We start from the raw sequence: 18,187 nt of genomic DNA on the forward strand, positions 1-18,187 counted from the left end.
GCTGCAAATGGATTCTGCATGAATGCTACATTTGAGGAAAAGTTCTTCCTTGAAACTCATTTATGGTTTTTTTTTTTCCTCCCTTAAGTATCAGGTGCATATCTTAACCAAACTGGCTGCGGAACTGAACAAATTTATGCTGGAAAAAGTGGCTGAGGACACAAGCAGTATTCTGCGCTCCCCAATGCCCGGCGTGGTGGTGGCTGTGTCTGTCAAGCCTGGAGACTCGGTAAGGATCGTGCCTGTCTGTGGGACGGGGCGGACTGAGGCGTGACCTTGCTCCGTGCAGCTCTTTCTTGACCACGGAAAAGTGGAAGAGCTTGTGTGCATTCCCTGTCCGGCTGTTGCACATTTGAGTTGGGTTGGTAACACTATCTCTTGAGTACCTCCCCTCCCAAAGACTTGGGACTAGCATAGAAATAAGGCCCGATTCATTCTGTTAATTGGCGAATTTAGTATTTTGGCAATATTTTATTTAAAGTTTCTGTGTACTTCCTAGCGTTCTGGGCTTTGAGCATCCTTGAAGAACTGATACCAAGAAATAGCCCTTTGATGGGAACTTTCTGTATGACTTCTGGAATAAATGGGAAGGGAACTAAGGAAAGTTAATGCTGTAGACCGTGTAGTATCAGAACCCTCCTGTTACTTGATACGTGTAATGTAGGATCACAGTTTGAAGCTTTTCATCTCAACCTTGTGACATTAAGGCATAAATCAAGGCTGTATTAATATTTCCGTACATGTTTAGTCTCACGATAGCATGCTGTTTTAGTGGGATACATCCGTTTCACAGAACATGGGTAGAAGTCTCTGTGGATTTGCTGCAAAAATAAGAAGAAAACAAAGATGGAACCAGATTTCTAGGGGACACTTAGACACTAGCATTTTTCTTTACGTGCTGGAAAATAATGGCCAAACATGATCATCTTCGATGGATGATATGGTGATTCCATTTTGTATCTCTGGTGAGGAGTTTACATGTTCTCCTGTAAAGAGGCATTACAACTGCCTCTGTATTTCTATATTAACATAAGTAAAATAAGGTTGAGAAAAACTCATATAGTTGGCACTGGCTTCTAGAAAGATACTTACGATAAATGAAAATCAAGAAAAAACAATCACCTTCAGTTGTTTAAATAAGTGGCCCTGAAACTGGTAAGCGAAGTCGGAAAGCTGACTCCAACAATTGCTTTCACCTGAGGATACCGAAATAGACTCCACCTGCTTTTCTAGAAAAGCACAGAAGAGGCTCAGTAGCTGTGAATTGTTATCTTTACTTTGAGGGCACTGACATTCGTGGAAGAAAGTGCACAGTAAGACTGTCTTAAGGGGGTGTCTGGGGGCTCAGTTGGTTAAGCATCTGCCTACAGCTCAGGTCATGGTCTCGGGGTTGGGGGATATAGCCCACAGACAGTCCCCTGCTCAGCCGGGAGTTTGCATGAGGATTCTCTCCCTCTCCCTCTCCTGCACACACATGCGTGCTTTCTCTCTCTCTAAAATAAATAAGCCTCCCCGCTTTTTTTTTTTTTTAAAGATTTCATGTATTTACTTGACAGAGACAGTAAGATAGGGAACATAAGCAGGGGGAGTGGGAGAGGGAGGAACAGGCTTCCCACTGAGCAGGGAGCCCACTGTGGGGCCTGATCCCAGGACCCTGGGATCATGACCTGAGCCGAAGGTAGATGCTTAATGACTGAGCCACCCAGGCGCCCCTAAAATAAATTTAAAAATCCTTAAAAAATTGCCTGCACTCACACACTGCGTCATCAGAGCAGTCAGTGGAATCTTCTGGCAACTAGACGCGTAGGTTGGTAAATAATGTGTGTTATTTTGGGGTTTTGTTTTTTTTCCCCACTTTTCTTCTTAAGCCTTTTCTAGAAGCTAAATAGGCTGCCATCCTGAGCTTGTCAGTCCTAATTGTGCAGCTTTAATTATAAAATCACAGTTGCACTTTAAAAAAATAGAAGAGTGTAACTGAAATCCTTATTTTTCCAACACCTGAGTCAAAACCTGAAGGGGGCCAGGAGGGGGCTCAGATTGCGATCTAGTGCCTCCCCTTGGCACCAGGCTCTCTCGAGCCCTCCTGGGGCAGAGAACTGGGAGCGTGCAGCCTCCTTGTTTCCAGCAACTGCTTTCTCCCGGGCTAGCTTCTCCAGACACCAGGGGGGTTTAGCCTTCATACTTTCCATTTCCTGGCTAATAATTTAATGTGGGAAAGCAAGGCATTTAGTAAATTAGAACAATGTGGTATTAGTCTTTGGTTCATTGGGATAGCTCAGATATTGAAAACCACCACCAGTAATTAAATGTGGGTATTCGAGAAGGGTTTAATTTGAGAACTAACTGTTAAAAATATGTTACTGTGGGGTAATGGGACCTCTATTTTATGTAGTCCTTTAAAGTCAGTCATGGGGGGTGTACCCCTAGCAAACTGGCTCCTAGGGTCTGTGCTGTTCGCCTTACCCAGAAAGGAATGCTCTCTGCACACTCATGCCTAGGCTGGTCAAGGAGAGCGCATGCTTTCTTTAATTCTTCTCTCCAGCTTCCCGTGCCACTTTGGGTCCGTGCTCAACTTCGTTTCTTATTCTGTGCCATTGTGTTTTGATAAAATAGTGTTTTCTCCTGAGTTATTATTTGTGAAAAGGGTCCCAGACCGCTAATACCTTCCCCAAATGCAGGAGGAGAAGTTTCATCGTGGACTCTTAAGGGCTACTTCTATAATTAGATCGGCCTTGTGTCATTAAAAGCCAGGAAACTCTCCTTTGACCAAAGGCAGAGCACTTACATGAGGCCATTATGAGAAAAGAATACTGGTAACTTTTAAGTTTTGCGGTTTTAAATTATTTTAGCTCCGCGGGGCATGTTGTGTTGTGCTCCGTACTAACAATAGCTGAGCCCAAGTTCTACTTTTATCGGTAGAAAGATAATGGAATCAGTGGTCTCTGTGTGTTTTCAAGGAAAACAGGACCAAAGAGACAAATTGCAAATTCTTTGAATTTTTTTTAATAGTTTAGATTTCAGTAATCTGTAATTTTTATATTTAGGTTAAGTAAAATCTGACAAATCTTAGAATGCTGGGCCTGGCAATAATGTGTTATACAAAAGCATCACATAAATAATAATTAATAAATGTGTTTTGTGAGGTAAACCATCTTAACAGAGTTTAAAAAAAAAAAAAAACCTCAGGGCAAAATGATGTTGGGGGGGGCGCTGTTTAGAAGTCATAAATGCACTCAGCTTCCTGTGGGTAAGTCTTTCCCCTCCCTGAACACAGAGGCTGTATTTTTTGTTTTTCTTTTTGTTTTTGTTTGGATTCACACAGCAAAAGTTTCTGATATCTTTCAGTGTCTGTTACACAGTATTTGACATTAAATGTGGCAGTAAAGTCATTTTTTAAATGATTGTACAATAGCTTTTTTTTTTTTTTCAACATGTGGGGAGGGGATTGTTGGTAACAGGCTGTCAAATGCATAGAAATGCATAGATGCAAACAAACCCAACAGTAAACAAAGTAGGAGTGGCTTATGGAAAGTCCTAGTCACCCATTTACTTCAGAAAACAGTCAATAGAATGACTTTGATATGCCTTTAGTCTGTTTTTTTTGTTTGTTTGGTTTTGTGGTCATCCACCCTCTGAAAATATTTTCACGACTGATTTTAATTTCAGCTGGAAAAATACCTATTTTTCTGTATATTTAGCACCATCATAAACTGAGGGCCCTCTAATCAAGGCAGTATTTTTTGTAACTTACTGTAATTTTTAAAATGTCTATCTTTATGATATCCTTGAACAAAAATATTAAAAACACCTTCTCTCAGAATAATGGCAGAGGGTACCTGCCCGCTTTAGGCTGAGAGCTGCCAAAATGTCACACAATTTCCATCTTGACTCCGAAGTGTAAAATAAAGTCATTAGGGGCACAGTTGTTTTGTTAGCCCTTTGATATCAGAAACAAAGCAAAAAACAAAAATAAAAAAATAAGGCAGCCCAAGGGGAGGTTTTACTGTTGCGGTGTATCAGGATTTCTGAGTTACCTTCCAGTGCAGCAGACCTCTCGGATTTGGATCAGAAATATCCATCTTACTCAAAACAGTAACAATTGAGATATGAGTCGGAAGTGGGCTGCGTCCCCACTTATATATTTTTCTTTGGCAGTGACACGTTGTGACTTACCAGTTTGTGAGACCAGGTCAAATCACAGGCGGGCACTGAGTGCCTGTTGCTGCTTTTCTAGCCTGCTCAGTAGCAGTAAGACAGGCCTTGGGAGTATTTTGGGGGGGCCAAGATGGGGAAGAGCCACTGCAGAATGGAACCGGCCTTTAGCAGAAGGGGGAGTAGGCGTTTGGGACTGTTCTCGTGCAGTGTCTTGGGCAAAAAATGGAATCCTATAAAGTACCCCCATAAGAACAGAAAATTTGTGATCATTAACAGGAGTACCACCCAGATTTTGCCCCGACGTCTGTTCTCCTTGTGTGTGCTCCTTTGGGGCTGCTAGGGGAGGGCTCCCAAGCGGTGGGATGGCCAGCGACCCCGAGAGAGCCAGGTTTGCCGTTTTGGAGGATGGTATTCACACCGCCCCTTTGCCGCCAAACCCTGTCCTCTGTAATTGAGCCCACGGACGGTCCTGGGGAAGTTGCAGATAAACTTGGCAAGAGACCTTTCCTCTCAGATATTTAATTAATTAATTAATTAAAGGTTTTATTTATTCATGAGAAACAGAGACAGAGAGAGGGAGGCAGGGGGAGAAGCAGGCTCCCCACTGAGCAGGGAGCCGGATACAGGGCTCCATCCCGGGCTCCTGGGATCATGACCTGAGCCTAAAGCGGACGCTTAACCAACGGAGCCCCACCCAGGCGCCCAGCCCTCAGGTATTCTAGATACGAGGCCTTGGAATGGTCCCTCCTGCCCTGTGTTTGTCTGGCAGGGATCCGCTTACCTGGTATGGCCCAGTGTCCATAACAGCATCTTTCCCCAGCCGAGGACCTGGCCTTGACAGATCCGTTTTCCTGTTTCTGGATACCTTGATTTAATAATCCTAAAATCATTACAGTAATGAAATTTTCATATTTGATAGCAGTTTATTTGATAAGATGCCAGTTTTCCACCCAAACCTCAGATTGCATTCCAAAGCATGTGTAAATAAATCTATGCATTCATTGTTTCATGTTTTTAAACTCAGATTATAAAACATCACACACATAAAGGTCCAGAGAATAATAGAGATACTCAGATGCTCTCTGCTCATCTTTACTGTGTTTGTTTCCCCTTGTACCGAACAATAAAAGGTCGCTTCCATCGTGAACTTGCCCCGGGCCCCTCCCTAATCAGAACCTGTCCTGCCTTCAGCAGTGATGGCTACCCCAGATTTGGCCTTTTTGTCTTTTCCAGATAACATTTCTTTTTCAGTGTTAGGGTTAACTTCCATTGGACGTTAACAAGTTGAGAATTCTTACAATTTAAGCTGACGATTGTCTGTTTTTAAGGTCCATCAGTAAGTTGAGTGTCGCAGGAGAGTCTCCTACAAGTTTGGCATTTTATTTTATTTTTCAAGAAATGATGTGCTTGGAGTTAGAGGCTGTGTTATCCTGCTTTTAAGCATTTTTAAAGATGACAGTTTGCAGCCTTACCAAGATTCAGAAGATCTTTCCTCACCATTTTGCTTAAAAACCAAAAACAAAAAAAACAAACCAAAACCCCAAGACGTGCAGTCACTGAGTACTTGAAGACAGCGACTTCCTAGAGATGGATCCAGACTGATCTCTTAGAGATGCCGTTGAGTTCTCCTCTCACTCTAGGGGCTTTGGCTGCAGTTCCCAGCTAACTTCGAGGGCAGGAGGGAGAGATGTTTTTCATTTTAAGGAAAACCGGACTTGTATTGGCCACGACTCGGTATGCGCTCCCCACTTGGTCACCCACCGCACAGAGCCAGGGAGGCAGCTCTGGGCAGTGGGAGAGCGGGGTCAGCAGCGGGGGGAGGGGGTGTTGGGGGGTGGGGGGTGGGAACCCCCAGTCCCCCCAGCCAGCAGCCTGGTTGATGCGCCGTCCCTCCTTGCGCGTGCCCTTCTCAGTGAGCCAGGCGGTGTGCGCACGAGCCCTTCGCGGGAGGGCTCCTGCGGCAGATCGGGGGTTTGGTGGCATTTCTGTCGCCTGCCTCCTCTTTCTTTGTAATTTGATGATGGTTCCTTCCCTCGGCACTGCTTAAATACTAGACGGTCTCCCGGGGTCTTTCTCCCTCCCCCTTTACATGAAGATGCTGGGATGTGAATGTACATTTCTTCTTGGGGAAATATCAGGGGATATTTACCAGCCTATCTTACGGGCTCAGAAAGAGGAAGTTATTATCATCAGATTCTAGCAGTGCCTTTTAACCAAATCTGAGAGGCCTTTATCTTGTGGCTGTTCACTGCATCTTTCTTCAGATCTGAGGGCCGTAAAATGCATTGCGTTCAGGCACCTGTGTTCTAAGTAGAACAGCCTTTAAAAATGTAATTGAAGGATTTTCACTTTCGTGGCGTCGTCAGCGGGGTTGATATTGATCCACGCTTTCGGGTGGCCCCGGGCGGCAGAAGGGGAGACCGCTGCGGGCCGGGAAGCCCTCCGAGCCTTCTGTCTCATTTGGCAGAAAAACACAGAACGCAGGACAACAAAAGAAGGCTCCCTGTTCCATAAAAATTCTTCCTCCCACCCACCCCTCTTCCCCGAAAAGGGGACTTAATTTTTCAGCTGCACACAGTGATTTGGTGCTCGCTCTTGCATTGAAACAGTTGCTGTCTGAACGGGCAGGAAACAGTTTCCTTTTAATTGCTGAAATCATTCGGAAGTGCTTCGTGCCCTGCTTCTGTACGGCAGATGCTGTGCATTAATTGGCCTGTGTAGAAGTGACCCAGGGTTCCTTGCAGCGGGCCCAATTTTAGGCAGAGGGCTTAAATAGCTTATTTATTATTTTGTATAATCTGGCGTACATTATGTGCGCCTGCACGTGTCACATTTCATGGTCTGCACTTTCTGATGCCATGTGGGTTTCAAAACCTGTGTTTCTCTGGTAATGTACTAGCAGCAGGTAAGCTCCAGATACCATCCATCAGGAGCTAATTTTTGATCCAGATACTGCAATGACTGATGAACCTGTCTTTTGTGTGAACGTTTAGCACAGTAGAAAGCCATATGCCACTGGCACTGTTTCTTGTGCGTTCTTTACAGTTGCCGGAGAAGTGGGCTGACGGGGGCAAAGCCCTCCGCGACATTCTGTCCTCTTCCCTCCGCTGAAAGGAGAACCCCTGTGAAACCGCCCTGGTTTGGGACGACAGGAGAGGGTGGGGGACGCCTTCGAGGAAATCCGACTCCCGTACTCATTTTCTTGATCAGAAATAGGACTGCACACTCTTAATAGGGAACCTTGTTTTGTTACTCCCCGTCTGTTCAAAACAGACCTTCGCCCATTAGAAGGGCCTCCCCTGTGTGGGAAGAGCACAGCTGTTACTGTAAACCTCATCCCGTCACTGTATCACCCCCATTTTGTGGCTCTGAAGGATGAAATTGAGAAATGGAATACTGTGCAGTCAGCCTTTACATCTCCAATTTTAGGCCTTTGCCATCATTTTCATGCTTTTATTCCAAATCAAATAACATTAGCGCGCTACACCACCTTCTGATGAATGTCTGCTCTCGAGCACAGCTTTTCAAGTCTGGACTTTTGGGGGCTTCCTTTTATGTTTGGTGGAGGTCTTTTTTCCCCCCTCTCTCCGCTTGTTCTCTTCCTGCACTTTCTTTGAGCTTTCTTCACGCGTTCGCGGTCTGAACGATACAAGTAGCCCAACGTCTCCCAGTCTTAGCGCGCTTTCCAAGAGGGACGCATGTGGGAGAAGGTTCTGGGCCTTTTCATCTTTGGGGAAGGAGTGAGGTGAATTTGGTAGAAGGATATTGGGGGCTTTAATCAGAAATGAGAAGGGGTTTAAATCATTAGCACAACAAAGCGTACTATAAGCTTGAAGATAAAAGTCTCTGGGGAAAGAGTCCTCTGAAAATAAATGGGACTTGATAGATTTCCATATCATTTATAACTTCCCTTAATTACACTTGGAAGACTTGCCAGTAAAACTGGAAAATTGGCAGCCTATCTCCATTAGAGTCATTTTGCCGACCATGGCAAGCAGCTGGCTTTACTGGATTTTATTTCCCATCACTCACAATTAATCATCAGCAGGAGATGTCTGAAGCTCTTCAGCGCCGAGCTCGGCCGGCGACACGGAGGCCTCCTAACCATGCGAAAATCTGCTGAGTAAATGGGCCGGGTTTTCCCTCCAGCTTACTCATTCTGGAGCGAGGCAGGCCCCGGCGTAATGAGTGCGCTCTGATAATCGGATGCGAATGTGAACCTTGACCCCATGTCAAAGGAGAGGACGCAGTAAGCCTGATGAAAGGTCCAGGGCTGGGGCCTCCAAACTTTACACCAATTAGACAGGGAGCGGGGAAGTACATCAGGCTGACTAGGTTTATCGAAAAGACTTGCGAGGCTTGTGACCATTTTGTAAGCCCAACGTTGGAGAACCTCCTGTCACAATCAGTGAGCCTTTACCAGATGACACACCAAAGTGTTAGAGGAGTGTGTGCGCAAAGCCGTAGGCGGTCGTGCCCTCCCATGTGAGCCTTCCCGGCGCTCCTTGCCCACGAGCACCTGGGGAAACGCGGAAGGTGTCCCCACGACCCTCCGAGCCCTGCATGCAGATGGGCCACCACCTCTGCACCCGAGGCTCCGGGATTGCGGGGGACATGGCGGGGCCGGAGGGGACACAGCACAACCCCGGGCCGAGCACCCATGACAGCGTGGCCGGCGGCCTCCGAGCTCCTCCAGCCGGGATGGCTGAGGGATGAAAGACTGAATTTAGATCAAGTCCATGTGTGCGTGTAACACGACTCTGCTGACCAAGACGGCCTTTGCTATCGTGCGGGGTCTCAGAGAACAACTTCCAAGGGTTCTTTCTCTTCTCGGAAAACAGACCACAAAACCCATTGCGTAAGTGAGCAGGCAGAGAGCAGTGAATTACTTAAAGTTCCATCTGGACCTGAGTAGACACGGAGACTGGCAGACCTGGGGAGGGGACCGGGGAGAGGACCAGGAGAGGAGAGGAGAGGAGGACCGGATGTAGATTCAAGGCAGTGCTGCCTGCCGGGCCCCTTGGAATCCAGAGGCACTTTTCTTTTAAGTCCTTTTAATCAAATTGCCAGTGACACAATATAAAAGAGAGTGTTTTAACTTGGGGATGTCCCCACGTCTCCTGATTACCTGTCTAAATCCGAGGTTTTGTTTTTCTGAGTAGTGTGATTGGGGACCTGCCCCTTGAATCAGCCACATGCAGGGTACAAGCACCCAGAGCCGGCCAGGAAGGACAGCTGGCGAGGGCAGAGCCCTGTGAACTTGTGGCCGGTCTGCCGCTGCTGCCCCACGCTCCCGCGGGCCCTGATCTCCACACTGGTGTGGCCGGCTCGAGCCCGGTGTGGAGTCATGGCCCAGGCCCCGCCACCCTCCCGCATGGGCCCTGTGTCATCCTTGTTGGGTTGGTCTGTGCCCTCCCCCCAGTGTGACCACTGGAAATCTGCCGGGTTCATGTCTTTCTCCTGTTTGCATTAACTGTGAATTGCTTATTTGAAGATCCCACGAAGACCCCATGAGGGGCGCTCTGGCCTGCAGATTCTGAGCCATGGGCTGAGCAGCTGAGAGGGGTCAGACCTGCTGCAGAGGGGGCTAGGTTGTGCCCCCCTCCATGAAGCCCACCGGGCCAGGGATGGGCTCTCAGATGACAGCAGAGGAAGCCCAGCTAGGTGGGGGGTGTGGGCTAAGCTCACCCAGGTCCCCGTGGGGGGCACTCATCCACCCGTGAAGCAGAGAGCTACCAGAACCCAGAGGTAGAGAGCTGATGACAACTTTGTGGAGAGAATTTCCATTCTGTCACATTGAGTTTCAGACCCATTTCCAGAAATCCACCGGGGCCCGGTTGCGAGCTGTGTCGGGGGGCTGGCTCTGGCCCCTTGGCCTCTGAGACACCGGGCTGTGGGGCCAGCCTGCGGGGCTTTGGGGAGGGGGGCTGCAGGGCAGGTGCTGCCCCAGGGGGGCTGTTCCCGTCTCCATCTCGCGGGCTCCCCACCTGCCTCTGAAAAGAAAAAAGGCCTGAAGAGACGACGTGAGGGGGTAGTTGAGCCGACACCCTGCCTGCGGTCCCTCTGCTGCGCAAAGAGCAGCCCTCGCTCTCCTCTCCCTCCGTGGAATGCAGATGCCCGGGGAGAGTGAATCACAACGGGCAGTGAGCGCGGAGCTTCAAGCCCAGCTCCCAACACAGCGTCTCTCCTCCGTGCCAGCACCAGGCTTTGGCATCCCCTCTCTCCCTAGATTTCTGTGCCAGGAAACGGCAGCCCACCCCCTGATCAGCGGAGGAAAGGAAGGCGCGGGGCGCAGGCAGCCCAGACTGCCAGGGAGACAGCTTGTGCCACGCAGGGGGCCGGGAGGGAGCTCGGGGATCATCTGGGGAGCTCAGGAGAGAACGTTCTCCAGGCACTTCTGCAACTCTGGGCCAGTACAGCCGCACCGATGTGAGTGTCTGGGAGCTCCACCCCAGGATGCCCACCAGCACCCCAGAAAAGCCAGCCAGTTGCCCGAGGAAACTCGGCTTCACCGTGTCAGAGACTGGGAGGCCCTTTTCACAGAGAGAGGAGAGAAGCCCAGCCCAGCTCCTCGGTGCTCACGCATGAAGGGCAGCGAACAGAGACTATAGAGAGCGGCTTTCGGTCACAGCTGCCTCCTGGCCGGAAGCCCCAGGCTTCACCCAGGGAGCCCATACCCAGCCCCACTGGTCTACACTCGAGGACCAGGCACGGCTGTTAGTGGTCATTCCCACGTCAGAAGGCACCTTCCAGGAGCCACCTCCTTGTTACTTGGCCGGTCTTGCAGAGGTTGAGACAGGGGTCCCCTGGCTGCTGCTGTTCCCAGCTCCCCAAGGCTATGGACAGAAACGCTCTAGTTTTGGGTAATGGTTTTGTGGAGATAAAACCCCGCCCAGGACAGTTTGGCCCCTTAACGTGCATGCTCAGTAGTTCTTGTCTAGTCCTGGAATTTCTTAGCAACCATCACTATTGTCAATCTAGAACATTTTCTTCCCCACTCAGAAGAGAACCTGTGTCCATCAGTAACACTCCCCTCTTCTTCCTAGCCCCGGGAAACCATAGATCTTCCCATCTGGGAGCTGTGCCAAATCTAGACATTTTCACCTAGGAGGAAAACATTCCATTTTGGCCACATCTCTGTGGCATTTGATGAGGAGAGAGGGAACGGCCCTTCTCTGCTGCCCCCTGAAGAGTTACTTGGAACATGAAGTCTTAGAGGTCTTTGCTGCTCTTTGGGCCAAATTGCAGAGCATCTGATAATCTCTTGATGGCTTCACCCCTGAGTGTTGTTGCAAAATCAGAACGATTTTAAAACTTGTCTCTTTTCTATTTGTTTTTCCAGGTAGCAGAAGGTCAGGAAATTTGTGTGATTGAAGCCATGAAAATGCAGAACAGCATGACAGCTGGGAAAACTGGCAAGGTATGTCCCCAAGTTCCCATCAGCCCTTGCCAGCTCTATGACAGGAAGCAGAACTTCCATCTTTGGAACTTGGATGGTTAGGGCTGGAAGGCACCGTGGAGGTGACCCCTGCCAGCTCCTCACTCCTGCAGACCAGGACATGGGAGCTCTTTCTGCTTGGCTCCCATGTGGCCCGCCTCAAGGAGAGTCTGTCTGACGTGCAGGTAGTCAAAGAACAATTGTTCTTTCACCTTCATGTATTTCCAATTAAAGGGTCTTTAATTTTTAATGTTTACATCTGTCTCGGAGGCGCTTAGTCGCCTGAGACTTCGGTGGCACAGCGGGAACTGGTTTGAGAGATCGCAGAAATTAATGTAACTCTTCAAGATAACTTCTCCACAAGGAGAACAATTCTAGACAATTTTAGATCAAGAGGAGCTGAAAGCCCCATGTACATATGGGACGTAATGATTTAGGGAGGGAAAAAAAATGGAATCGTATTTGTCCTGAAGCTTTTTAGGAGTAAAACTTCTCACATGTATTTTCTCCTTGAGGAAAATAGAGAAGTCCTTTTAGTGATAACTTCATTATTCTTCTTGCTTCTAAAAAGATGCCACCCACAGCTGAGGGAGGCTTTTCTGAAGGACAGTTTGGTTTGGAGGTGTCTGCATCCGGGGGTGAGGCAGGGTGGGGGGGCAAGGAGGGGAGCAGAGACTGCTGTGGCCAGCTCCGGGGCCGGCTCTGTGGCCCGTTCTGTGGGAAGCCAGGATCAAGCTCGGGGGACATGGGTGTCCTGGCAGAGAGGTACTCCCTGCTCCAAGTGTCATTTGCATCAGAGAGATACATCCTCTGTCACCCCAACAGGAAATGAGGCTGCTGCCCAGACCGAAGGCCTGGCTGGGAGCAGATACCCAGTTTAGGGTGGGCGGGCCCGGAGCTGGCTGGAAGGGGTCAGGCTGGAAGGGGCTGCCGTTGGCGGGGCCCAGTCTGTGTGGCATTTGGGAGAGGAGAATGGCAAGATTTGGAAATCTTGGCCTCTACATCTGATTCCTTTTCTAAAAGTGAACCCCAAAATGGCCTTTGTTCTTGTAGAAATTGGTGTTTTTGCCCCCTTGCAATTAACATTTCTGCTGCATTAGTTTCATGTAATGTCCAGGCATGATGAGAACTTGACCTCATCTGGGGGGGCCCAGAACATGTATATATATATATATAGACGTCTGCTGCATGCCAAGGGCACCTGTTGCTGGACTGGGGTACCAACACAAAAATGAACGTGGCCTTAGCTTCTAGAAGGAGCCCACGTGGAGCCCTCCTCTGTCAGTGTGTTCGGGGTCTGCCTGGTCTCATGGTGGCTTCTGGGTCTCCTGCGGAGGCTCAGCCTATCCCTGGCTGTCCATGGCCCGGGAGCCGCTTCCAGGGTGTTGAGGGGCTCCGGGTCAGCTTGTACTTTGGCCCGACCCCTGTCAGCTGGAGCCCTTCCTGCCCATCCCGTTTCCTGCTGCGCCCCAGCAGGGCGCCCCGGGCGTGGTCAGAGCCCCAGCACCGTGGAGCGGGCCGGGTGAGCCTCGGGTTGGGTCGCTCTTATCTGGAGCGCGGTTTTTCCTCCCGGAGCAAACGCTCACAATGGAAGCCGGTCCTCCCTGTCGTGGGCGCCATGTGCAAGATGCGTCCCGTGCAAATGCGTCCCCTCAGATCCTCATGAGCCACCCCCCGCCCCCGGCACCTAGAGCACCCTCCAGGCCTCTGAAGTCGTCGCAGCGTGGGTTCCTGAGGGCCCCCAGGCTGGGATGCGAGGCACACGGGGCCCATCTGGCCTTCCACTTCCCGGCGGCAGCCCGGGGATGCGGGTCAGCCCCGGACCCCGCGGCCGGTTCTCGGGTGCCCAGAGCGCCGGGCGGGTGTGGCCGCCGCGGGTGTGCAGCCCCCGCCTCCCGCTCCCCGCACGGCAGAGCCACCCGGGACCCGAATCCCGCTTGAACCCCCGACGGGTCCGCACACCCGGAGGACCGGTTCCACCTGGGCCACCGAGTCCCCGCGGCGCAGCCGCACACCTTCGCGGCGTTTCCTTTCGCTTCAGAGGGAGCCCTGTGGTCTCGGGCCGAGGACTTTCTCCTATTAGTGGTCCTCGTTCTGGCGCTTGTATCATCGTGTGGGGTTTTGGTTCGGTTTTGGTTCTTGAGCACGAAGGATACCAGTAACTCACCACCTGAAGCCGCAGCCGAGCGTGGGAGGGCGCGCTGCTGAGAACTCACGCAGCATCAGGGCGGCTGGCTTTTAGGGGCGCTGCAGACCCCCGCACCCCGCGCGCCTAGTGCGGGGCGGAGCGGGGTAGGGGGAGGGGCAGCGGGTGGCGCAGACTCCCTTGGACCAGCAGCTTCTAGGACAGACCCGGACAGGCGCGGGGGAGGGGCAGATGGCCAGTCACCGCCCTCCCGAGGACACCCCTGTGCACTCCGTCCCCTCTGCCAAGCAGGAGCCGACTGTTGCGCCCCAAAGCCTGCCGGGCTGTCTCTTCATTTCCAGAAACTGGTGACGAGATGGCACCCTCGTGGTCCAGTTAATAATACTGACTCTCCCCTCCTTTCTTTTCTTTTCTAATTCAAGGTGAAATCAGTGCATTGTAAAGCTGGGGACACAGTTGGAGAAGGAGATCTGCTTGTGGAACTGGAATGAAGTATTTATAGCCTTTCAGTCATCACCCAATTTAATTAGCCATTTGTATTATTATTCTTTCACACTCAATTTAGTCAGGCATTTTGCAGGAACACCCCTGTGCAGCAGATTTTACATGGTCATATTTATTCCACATATAGTCAAAACCAACATTCTGCCAAAAAATCACCAATGGAAATTTTTATTGATATAAATACTTGTACATATGATTTATACTTCTGCTGTGAGATTTCCTAGTGTCAAAATTAAATCAATAAAGCTGAGCATTTGTCTAAATATTAGTTTGCCCTTTTTTTGAATGAAGACAATGTACATAAGAGGCTACTGGCTGTGCCAGTAGACTTGAAATACTAGTGTTTCATTGTGATCCTTTAAAAAACATTTCTATAAACCCCAGTTCTTTGCCTTAGTCTCATTAAATTAGCATTTACCACCTTATAATCGGATTATCTGCTTCTGCCTGGCTGAGGACCTTGCGCCCATCTGTGCCCATTCTGAACGTCCGAAAGCCCCGCGTGGGGCTGCCGGGGAGTTTGGAAATCCGTCCTGCATGGCTCTCACAGGTAAGTGCAGGGCCCAGGGTCCCAGGGGGCAGCCGCTTCAGGAGAGCTGGGCCCACACGCCCACCCTCCCCACCCTGTCCCATAGGCTGTGCTGGGTTCCCTCACCCCAAGAGGGGTGGGTGTGGCTGCCACAAGCCCATCTGCTGGTGCCCATCCTTGCCTTTTTGTGTTTTTGTGAAGCAAGTTTCCAATTAAGAAAACAGGGCTAAAAATACTGATCTGTCTTTGTGCCAGATGGAGTTAGTGAGCACGGTCTACCATCAAGTTGAAGAGCGCGGGAGCCCTCCCCGCGGAGAACGGGGTTACCGAGGCCCAGCAGCTGCGTTTTTCAGTTGCTTCTGAGATCCTCGGGATCTGTCTCTGACTTGGCTGGTAAGTAAGCAGAGGCAGAGTCGTGCGCCGCTCGGAGTCTACGCGGACAGGTCATCAGATGCAGGGGGGAGTAATTGGTACTCGTGCCTTGCTAGAATTATTTTAAGTGCTGTTTGTGTTTGGAAGCTAAGCTTTCTGTCAGGCCTGAAGAACAAATTACTAATGTGTTGGTTCTTCTCTGAAAGGCCCTCCCACCCCCCAAACGCAGCTCCCTTCGGAAGCAGGGACGGCACCTTGTCCCTGGGCCTCAGGCCTGGGTGCGTGTCCGTCTGAAATCGGGCTGTTCAGCATCTGCCAGCAAGTAGATGGCTTGTGATTTTGCTAGATGAGAAGGAAAAGAACCTTCTACCACATAAGTAGAGCCCTCCCCCCCAAAGTCAATAATAGTACCAACACGTAAATTTGGTTTCCCAAAATACCCAGTTCAATATTATATGATCGTCTTTAGTAATCCCTTTTTTAATAAGCTTGATCTGAAAAATGTGAAAACTAATGTTTTATACAGTTTAAAACTACCCAAACACAATACATTTTTCTTGAGGTTCTTTTATTACAGTGAGATAACCCAAATCAGTTTAAAAAATTCTTCTTGCTGCTACAAGTTCGAATCAATACAGTAGGGTTGCTGAAATCTAGCTACTACACAAAGTCTACAATTTAAATGTTATCTCCAGATCAAAGCGAAGCAAAGCAAAAGAAAGAAAAATTTGACGTATGAGTTTTTGAAATGTCATTTAGGAGAATTAAGATCCTGAATTTTCCTTATCCCGTCGATTCAAGCCCGTGGCTTTCTTGAAGCAGTAAGCAACAAAGCGCTACGGGATAGACAGGCTTCAGGCATAATCTTGGGATCAGTGTGTCAAATACTGGGGGAATCAGCTGCAACTGAAAGAGAGATCGTTCCTTTTCCCGGACTGAGTTTTACAACTCTGTTTCCACGGACATTGAAGGCACCCAGTGCGTGCAGACCAGGCCAAGGGCGTCCTCTCATCACCGGGGCTCTGTCCCCCGCACCCCCCCCACCCCAGCGGGGGAGCCGTCCTTGCACTTGTCATCTGTTCTCCCGTGGATTATAGCGGAGGCCGTGCTCCCCCTGGGAGTCGTAATCGTCGTGGTGCGGGAGGTGGACCCACTCGGGGGCGTAGGTGACCGTGCTGTACACGAAGCACTGCAGGGTCCCGTCGGCGGCCGGCGTCTCCTCGGGGGCCCTACACGCGCCTTCCCACTCGAGGACGGTGATGCGCAGCGGGGTGCGCTGGTACATGTTGGGGCAGCCCTCGAACTCATCGAGGAAGCTCAGCATCCGCTCGTCCACGGCATAGATCTCGCCAAGCACGTGCCGCCCCTGCCCTGGAAGGTTGAGTAGCCGCGGGATGTTATGTTCGCCGGCGATGACCAAGGGGTAGGGCTCCAGTGTGCAGCCCCGGCCGCGGAAGACGGCGCAGCCGTTGGCTTGGTCCCGCAGGACCCCATGGTTGGGCTGGCCTCGCTTCAGGGTCCCATACAGGAACACGCGGGCCATGCAGGCCACGGAAGCTGCGGGGGAGAGAGCGAGCAGATGGTACACACTGTCCGTGGCAGAGGCCTGGGGAAGAGCGTGTGGGCCTCGTGGGGGCTGGACCCCTGGTCTGGGGAGGGCCGGCGGAGGCTCCCAACCCCCACACAGCCTGGAGCCCACCGCTCCGGACCACCGCGTCCGAGAAACACCGGCCACCCTTCCCTGTCTTCTGGGAAAAGGCACTTAGGTAAGAACAGACCTGACAGAGGGAGCCAGCCCGTCTGGGGATCACTCTGCAGACCTGCTGTTTTCTTAGGCCAGTTAGGACTTTAAAAATTACACTATAAATTTTTTTGTAGCTAAGTTAGAAATACCAATAAGCAAGTATTTATATACATACACAATGCATGTACGCACACATGTACAAGACAGTCACGCACAGTCCGCTACAAGAAATCACTCAGGCTTCAGTCCTAAGCTTACATTCCGGTCCTGGCAGTCTGACCCAGCCAGCTGGAGCGATCACACCTTCCAGCATTCCTGCTCAAGGCCCCAGCAGGCAGTGGGGCTCCCCGACTCCCCGTGACTCAGCGCTGCAGCCTTGGCTCTCATGTGAAGGTGAATATTTACTGCTCACCTGGGGCTGGGCCACAGATTGTTACATAACTGATAGAAGTCACCTGTGTGAAAGTGACTCCAACAAAACTAGAAGTTACGGGGGGCCTCTCGCTCCTCAAGGCCTGGCACCTCGCTGCCCTCCTTGCCTAGCGCTGTGTGATGATGGCAGGCTCTGGAAGGAAGACACTTTGCACATGGAAACAAAAGATGAGTCCGTCTGCCGGCAGCAGCCCACCACCAGCCGGGAACAGCTGGAGGGCAACAGCCCCTGGAGGCCAGTCACGTGGCAAGTGGCCCTTGGAGAGGTCACACTTGGCCCATAGGACTAACACTTTTTGGTGTCGCAGGTCTCGGCCTCACGCTGCCTCTTCAAGGCATCTGGGGAGGGTACACGGCCCCCACAGACCCACACAGCTGCTGACGCCTGTCCCCTCCTCACCTGTCCACTGCCTCGGTCACCAGCCTGTGGAGCGTCAGGAGTTCACGTGTTTCAGGTAAACTGTGGTCGGAAAGGTCTGGCCGTGGGAGCAGCACCAGGCTGGCCGTGCAGGCAGGCTGTACAGGGCCTTGGGCAGGACGGGGACACCTTGAGCACGATGGGCATGTGGTGGGAGCTCCACTTTGGGTGACTCTGGTGACTCTGGTGACAGAGAAGGACAGATTAGAGCTGTGGGGTGCGCAGGGAGGCGTGCTGGGCACGGAAGTCTGGTGAATCCAGGAGAAGCTGGAGCGCGGGTACAGAGGGGTGAGGACCGTGTCAGGCCAAGGAGCCGAAGGTGGCCTGGCTGCCGCTGCTGGGGCACCAGGGAGGACGGGCCAGCCTGGGCACAAAGAGGGCGTTGAGAGGAGCGACAGGGACGGAGGGGTGGGCTGGTGGGGCCGGACATGTGGGAGGGATCCGAGTCC

The 18,187-nt window shown here is 50.9% G+C and overlaps 2 protein-coding genes across 12 annotated transcripts in view; one reads left to right on the plus strand and one right to left on the minus strand.

Annotated features, from left to right (window-relative positions):
* The window catches only part of LOC111146952 (propionyl-CoA carboxylase alpha subunit), a 397,121-nt gene extending 382,592 nt beyond the window's left edge, over nt 1-14,529 (plus strand). For 3 of the 7 annotated variants that reach the window (XM_022502699.1, XM_022502702.1, XM_022502704.1), the window contains 3 exons: nt 89-229; nt 11,498-11,575; nt 14,162-14,529. In XM_022502699.1, the coding sequence (XP_022358407.1) occupies nt 89-229; nt 11,498-11,575; nt 14,162-14,230 (288 nt within the window). In that variant the 3' untranslated portion in view covers nt 14,231-14,529. The remainder of the gene's footprint in view (nt 1-88; nt 230-11,497; nt 11,576-14,161) is intronic. The other 4 variants (XM_022502701.1, XM_022502703.1, XM_022502700.1 and 1 more) reach the window with 3 other exon arrangements.
* Nucleotides 14,530-14,875: 346 nt separating this feature from the next.
* The window catches only part of LOC111147042 (gamma-glutamylamine cyclotransferase), a 58,012-nt gene continuing 54,700 nt past the window's right edge, over nt 14,876-18,187 (minus strand). For all 5 annotated transcript variants that reach the window (XM_022502895.1, XM_022502899.1, XM_022502897.1 and 2 more), the window contains 2 exons: nt 17,721-17,921; nt 14,876-16,701 (listed from right to left, as the gene is read on the minus strand). In XM_022502895.1, coding sequence (XP_022358603.1) covers nt 16,217-16,687 — 471 coding nt within the window. In that variant the 5' untranslated portion in view covers nt 16,688-16,701; nt 17,721-17,921 and the 3' untranslated portion in view covers nt 14,876-16,216. The remainder of the gene's footprint in view (nt 16,702-17,720; nt 17,922-18,187) is intronic.

Source organism: Enhydra lutris, unplaced genomic scaffold (assembly GCF_002288905.1).
Source record: "Enhydra lutris kenyoni isolate GAN:26980312 unplaced genomic scaffold, ASM228890v2 scaffoldscaffold15, whole genome shotgun sequence".
In the NCBI taxonomy this organism is placed as follows: Eukaryota; Metazoa; Chordata; class Mammalia; order Carnivora; family Mustelidae; genus Enhydra; species Enhydra lutris.